General features: G+C 56.3%; 1 protein-coding gene across 1 annotated transcript in view; it reads left to right on the forward strand.

The window, feature by feature from the left end:
• CARMIL3 (capping protein regulator and myosin 1 linker 3) overlaps positions 1 to 5,401 on the forward strand; it is a 17,322-nt gene extending 11,921 nt beyond the window's left edge. Inside the window, 10 exon segments of the mRNA XM_027770310.1 lie at positions 212 to 312; positions 1,127 to 1,170; positions 1,173 to 1,339; positions 1,685 to 1,813; positions 2,726 to 2,792; positions 2,894 to 2,983; positions 4,501 to 4,619; positions 4,703 to 4,883; positions 5,052 to 5,171; positions 5,292 to 5,401. Of these exon segments, the coding sequence (XP_027626111.1) occupies positions 212 to 312; positions 1,127 to 1,170; positions 1,173 to 1,339; positions 1,685 to 1,813; positions 2,726 to 2,792; positions 2,894 to 2,983; positions 4,501 to 4,619; positions 4,703 to 4,883; positions 5,052 to 5,171; positions 5,292 to 5,317 (1,044 nt within the window). The 3' untranslated portion in view covers positions 5,318 to 5,401.
• Positions 5,402 to 6,520: the final 1,119 nt, after the last annotated feature.

A 6,520-nucleotide genomic window follows, 5' to 3' on the forward strand; every position in this document is an offset into this window, starting at 1 on the left:
TAATAAAAAAAAAAAAAAAAAAAAAAAAAAAAAAAAAAAAACCTGTCTGCCAGGCAATGGCGTTCCTACTTTGGTAAAGGACAGAGCCAAGAGTCACCAAGCTTAGGAAATGCCCAGATGTACAAAGGGGAAGTGGATGGGAGCTGGATCTCCCTGAGCCAGATGAGATGTCCCACAGAATGGCTGCTCTCCACAACTTTCCTCTCAGCAGGTACCAGTTCCTGGGACTCGTCAGGAGAATGGGATGGCCACCCGCCTGGATGAGGGGCTGGAGGACTTCTTCAGCCGAAGGGTCATGGATGAAAGTTCCAGGTGGGATGCCTATACACATGCCCATCTTCAGCAGGCCCTGAAGCCCTGGGATCCCCCCAGCTCCCACAGAACCCTCCCCAAAGACAGTGTCCCCAAGTCAGTGTCTCAGGGATGGCATTTCCCCACATCTTTCCCCACACAGCTCTTAGCTCCCATGGCCTCTGGATCTCCTCAGGACAGGGAAAGGATGGGACCAGAGTGACCCAGTAGGATGCTGGGGACAGAGTGGGCGAGAGGCCCTGGGGTGGTGAGAGTCTAGAGGCAGTGTTCCTTGTCACTGTCCTGCACAGACTCCCCAGCATGTGTCCAGAGCTGGGTCCCTCGGAGAATCTGAGAGGGGGGAGAGGTGTGTGTTTAGAGGTGGGGGTGGGGAACAAACACCTAGGAAGAAAGAGTTTCTTTTGAGAAAGAAACTGCTGGGAGATGATGACGGGGACTGGGAGGGCAAGAACACTGTCTCCACTGAGAACTGAGAGGAAAGGGTGTCTCTGCAGCAGGAGAGACTAGGTGAGAGAAGAGAGCAGGAGGCCTATTAGGCCCAGGATCAGACAAACACCAGCACCACCCTGTGCCCTGTATCTGGCTTCTGCCACTAACTCACTCCACTCTGCCAGCTACCCCCGGACTCTGAGGACCGTGCGGCGGCAAGAACACTGTCTCCACTGAGAACTGAGAGGAAAGGGTGTCTCTGCAGCAGGAGAGACTAGGTGAGAGAAGAGAGCAGGAGGCCTATTAGGCCCAGGATCAGACAAACACCAGCACCACCCTGTGCCCTGTATCTGGCTTCTGCCACTAACTCACTCCACTCTGCCAGCTACCCCCGGACTCTGAGGACCGTGCGGCCGGGCATCTCAGAGCCGTGTTTCACTTCCGCCGGCCCCGGAGCTTCAAGGGGGACAGGGGGCCAGGGTCCCCCACCACTGGAGTCCTCCTCCCTCCTCCCCCACCCTGCTGGAGCCCAGAGGAAGACAGCGGACTCCTCCCTGGATTTGGGGGGGGCCGGGGGCCTTCCTTCCGCAGGAAGATGGTAAGTGGGATGGGGGTGCTGCATCATCCCCTCATCCTGCCTCACACACAACCATTCTTCCACTCTGCCCCAAACTTAATGGGAAAGTGCTAGGAGCCAGTGTTCTGGACAGTGGTGGTCATTCTGGTTTTTTCCTTGCGTGGACTAACATCTGGTGACCCAGAGCGTGCTGAGAGGGCCATATGCAAATGAGGGCACTGGAAGGACACCTCAGAGGGCATGGGCAGGCTTCCCCAGGACTGGGGTTCAGTGGGGTGTCGGGGCCCTCCCCACAACTCTCCTGCTGCTGCCTGTGGAGCCCTTTCTCCCCAGGGAACTGCTTGTAAACAGAAGACCTTGTTCCAGGGCACTGAGGGGTCGGAGCCCGGGGAAGGGGACCCAACCCCCACAACAACACAGCTGCCAAGAGTACACGGTGTTGCCCTTCCTGGGTTGGGAAGAGCCAAGGGTTGGAGCTTTGACGGGAAACAAGAGGTGAGGGGAGCCTGGGACGGCAAACTGAGAGTCCTGGGGTCCCTGTCTGTCACCCCCCATGCCCCACCCCTGGAGAATGCAGATGCTTTGGTGCTAGGAGGTGTTAGCTGCGGTCTGCCCCCATACGCACTTGCCACAGAACGTGGACTTGCCACTTCTTGGAGCCTCTGCTTATTCCTTGATGTAAAATGGAGGTTACAAAATTACCTCTAGGGAACCAGCAGTTAGCGTAATGGCTATGTCGCTGGACTCCCACGTAGTCGACCGCAGTTCGCGTCCCGGCCCCGGTGGCTTAAAACTCACGCCGGGCACGTGTGCGTGCGTGCCCAAGATCCCGAGAGGAGAATGGAGGAGAAGGGATTGTGGCGTGACCATCCCCCCTGGGGGGTGATTTCTCGCTTTCTGTCTCTCTGTCTCGCTCTGTCTGTCTGGCGAGCGCACGCGCCCTATAGCGAAAACCTCTCAAAAAAAAAAAAAAATTACCTCTAGACCTCTGTTCCCCAATCTCCAGTGACTTGATTACAGCCTTGCTGACTGAGTTTTGCCTTTTCCATGTTCCATCTGAATTACTATTTACATAATATTTTTATTTAAATCAACTTGCCTTTTCACACGGTCCAGACCTAAGCATTAACATCTTTAATATCTCAAACTTTGTATACTAGGCATCCTTTTTCTACTACACAGAAAACAAACATGTAATTACGGAGACCGCAGCATGTTCATTCATGCAAACCATTTCCTGTGCCCCGAGGGTGGGATGGGTGCCACTGTTTGGGAGACACACTTTACATGTTGGGGACTAATGACCTGAGAACGACGTGAGATGAGATGCACAGCAGAAGTGCTTTGGCAGTTGCAGTCCCCCCACAGAGGGGGCTTTTCTGATGACTGACTCCACTGTCCTTCCAGGGCACAGGCCCAGACCTGGAGGGTAGCACCCAGGCTTGGCAGAAACGGCGCTCTTCAGACGACGCAGGTAAGAATGGTCACCTCTACTCCCTTCCTTGGTCTCCTCTCTAGGGAACTCTTCTGATTTCCTTTCCTCTTTCCCCTTTGCCATCTCTTCCCCCGCTCCAGGGCCTGGAGCCTGGAAGCCCCCACCACCACCCCAAAGCACCAAGCCAAGCTTCAGCGCCATGCGCCGAGCCGAGGCCACATGGCACATAGGTATGCAAAGCTTCTCTCAGGAAGCGGCATTGAGGGACCAGGATGTGGCCAAAGAAATAGAAGTCATGGCCCCTGCACTGGGGAATTTGCCACTAAGGCTGGGGAGTGAGGTGTCAACACAGCGAAAATGCTTTAAGATGTTTATAAAGCTGCATCCAGAAAAAATGATCCAATCCAAGAAAAGGTTCTACAGAACAAAAACTGGTTTTGCTTTGTCAACGGCGCTGGTGCATTCTCTAGAGCAGGTGCCACCTCTGCTCCCTGTCACACAGAAGCACCCTCCATGGAACAAGCAGTCTCCACAGCTTAGCCAGGAAGTAGTGGGCAAGTCAAAATGCCAGGCAGTGCCAGCTATGCCAAGCCCACCTCAGACATCCCAACATCCTCCAAAAATAGCTCTTCACCCCAACCTCAGCTCACCCAGAAAGGTGCCCCAGAGAAAGGAGTGGGGACCCTGGGTGTTTGTCCCACTCTCTGACCTCAACCAGTTGTTCACTGTCTGCCTTCATGACTGGAGGAATAAAGGGGAGGGGGCTTAGCCCAGGTATGACGCTTCCTTCTCCCGGGTTGGAACACCTTCCACTGAGGGGACTGCTCAAGGAAAGCTGGCCAGCTCAGCTTCAACCTGAGTCCCCAAAGGCCTGGAATAGGACCTCCAGCAACATCAACAAGGACAAAGTCTCCCTGTAGATGTAAACACCTCTCACCCTCCTCCACTCCTACCCTCAGGCTAGGGCACAGTGGCTGGAAAGAGCCAGGAGACAAGCAGGTGGGTCTGATTTGGCCCCATGCTCACCATTGTGCCATCCCACTCCATCCTGCCCTCCTCTGCCCTGCAGCGCAGAGCTGGGCTGGCCTGAGGCCTGGCAGTACCTACACCCCTGCCTCATCTTCCAAAGCCAACTGGGCCTGGGACTCTCTTGCCAATTCTCCCATGCCACACACACCCGAGTTAAAGCCTCCAGAGCAGGGCTGCATCCTTCACCTAGGAGACCACGGTGGTCACATGCTCCACCGCACACACCTCACAGAAATGCACACACAGCACCTCCCAGATGCCATACCTCGGGCTCGTGTAGGTTAAAGCCACGGGGGTGGAGGATGAGCATGCCAGGGCAACTCTCCTCCAGGCTCTCACCATCTAAATCAGACTGGCAGACAGAGTTCTGAAAATGCCAGGCTGCATCCTTGGCAGGTCCTTGGGGGCACTGCAGCCCTGGATGGGCAGCCAGGCCTGTGGACCCAGCAGGCCCTGGGCCCTGGCTCTGCCCCAGCAGCAAAGAGCTCGGCCCTGTTCTGCAAGAGGAGCTGCTGGGCCAGAGGTGATGGCTTCTGGACAATCCCGGGGACCAAGAGCTAAGGAAGCTAAGGGACTATAAGGGGGCATGGAAGGCCACCATAGGAGAACTGCACTTGGAGCGAGAAGGCCCCTGGCTCTAGGGCTTCGTGAGAAAAGGAGACAAAGGAAGGACTATGAAGAATGCCTTGTCCTGCAGCTTCTCTCTCTCTCCCTTCAGCTGAGGAGAGTGCCCCCAACCACAGCTGCCAGAGTCCCAGCCCAGCCTCCCAGGATGGGGAGGAGGAGAGGGAAGGGGCTCTGTTCCCAGAGAGGATGGTTCCAGCTAGGAATGCCAAGGTGAGGGCTGGCAAGGTAGGTGGGGAGAGTACTTTGATGAGGCAAAATGACTAACAGATCCAGTATCTTCCTTCCTCTGCCAGCTTCAGGACCCTCCTGTAGCTCCTCGACCACCCAAGCCTGTGGCTGTCCCCAGGGGCCGCCGCCCCCCCCAGGAGACAGGGGGCAGGGAGGAGGCTGAGACTGGTGGCACAGCACCGGGAGTCCACAAACCCCGACTGAGGCTGGGCTCACAGCAGGACCAAGAGGAACCAGAGGTTCAAGGTCTGTCCCTGGCTGAGTGGGGGGGCTCGGGCACCCAGGGACCTTGCTGCCCACAATACATCCCCCAATGGGCCATGGAATTAGCAACAAATGGAGCCATCACCTTCCTGAACACCCCAGCCTGTGAGCCCTACTCGTGGGCCAGGCCAGCCTTGACTGTTATTCTAGGGCCCCCTGATCCAGGCCGTCGGACTGCCCCCCTGAAGCCCAAGAGGACACGGCGGGCACAATCCTGCGACAAGCTGGAGCCTGATAGAAGACGACCCCCTGACCCCACAGGTGCTGATGGTGAGAGGGTGGGTCCCCCTCCCCACCCATCGCTCTGACATGGCACCCCTCAAACCCCAACACCTAGCTGCTGGCTGTCCCTGCCCAGGAAACAGGGCTCCCTGGATTTGTCCCCAGCAGGAACCAGTGAGCCAGGAACAGACTGACAGCTGCCACAACACCCTCCCCAGCCCTCCTCTCGACATGTGCCTCACAAGGACTCAGACCCTCATCCACCCCCACCCTGTTCCCCCAGGCCCCTCTGCAGGCGTGGGGGAGCAGAAGGCGGGGGACTGGAAGGGAGGGAGCAACCTGAAGAGAGGGAGGCTCTCTACGCCTCCTCACTCTGCAGAGAGCTCGGGGTGGGGACCTGTCTCCTCCCCCGGGAGGGCAGACCTCTGTCCCTCTATCCCCAGGGGCTCTCTCCCCACTTGTATAGAATAAAAAAGCAAAATCACTGCCTGCCTTGAGTCTGCTGTCTTCCCCATTTACAGCCCCACCCCTGCCATCTCTCCCTCCCCATCAGCCCCCAGAGCTTGGCCACAGTGGGGAGAAGTGAAGAGCACCCCGCATCCCCAGGGATGGGCTGGGGTTCTGAGAGGAGGAGGGGAAGAACAGAGAACTACCAGCAGAAGCGGACGAGCAAGTCCCTGAGCCAGGGTGGGTGATACATGCAGTGTTAGGGCTGAGTGGCTGGGAAAGGGGCTGGATGACAGACCAGTACCAGTGTGTGTCCAGCCTTGGGGGATATGAGGAGACTGAAAGACCCAGTGACCAGGAGAAGATTGGGAGCAGTGCATGGACATGTGTGTATGTGCACGCACATGCTCACTACACGGAGCATCATCCTGGGGGTACCTATGGTAGTAAACTATGTCAACAGTAGTGTGGCTTCAGGGCCAGCCAATGGCATGGTGGTTAAGGCGCTGGACTCCCACACAGCCAACCAGTTTGAGTCCCGGACCTTGCGGCTTGCTTGCTTTCTTATTCTCTCTCTGTCTCTCTCTGGTCAAATTTTAAAATAATAATGATAAATAAAATTGAATAGATTTTTTTTTAGAGAGAGAATTCTTTGCTATGAGGTGGGGTGCATGTGCTCATCTGAGAGCCAGAGAGGAAGAAAGTGAGAAGGACCAGCAGTTAGTGTAATGGCTATGTCGCTGGACTCCCACGTAGTCGACTGCAGTTCGAGTCCTGGACCTGGTGGCTTAAACTCAAGCCGGGCACATGTGCATGCGTGCCCAAAGATCCCGAGAGGAGAATGGAGGAGAAGGGATTGCAGCATGGCCATCCCCTCTGGGGGGTGATTTCTCGCTTTCTATTTCTCTGTCTCTTTCTGTCTGTCTGGCAAGCGCACACGCCCTATAGCA

This window comes from Tupaia chinensis, unplaced genomic scaffold (genome assembly GCF_000334495.1).
Source record: "Tupaia chinensis unplaced genomic scaffold, TupChi_1.0 Scaffold000126_2, whole genome shotgun sequence".
Taxonomy (NCBI): domain Eukaryota; kingdom Metazoa; phylum Chordata; class Mammalia; order Scandentia; family Tupaiidae; genus Tupaia; species Tupaia belangeri.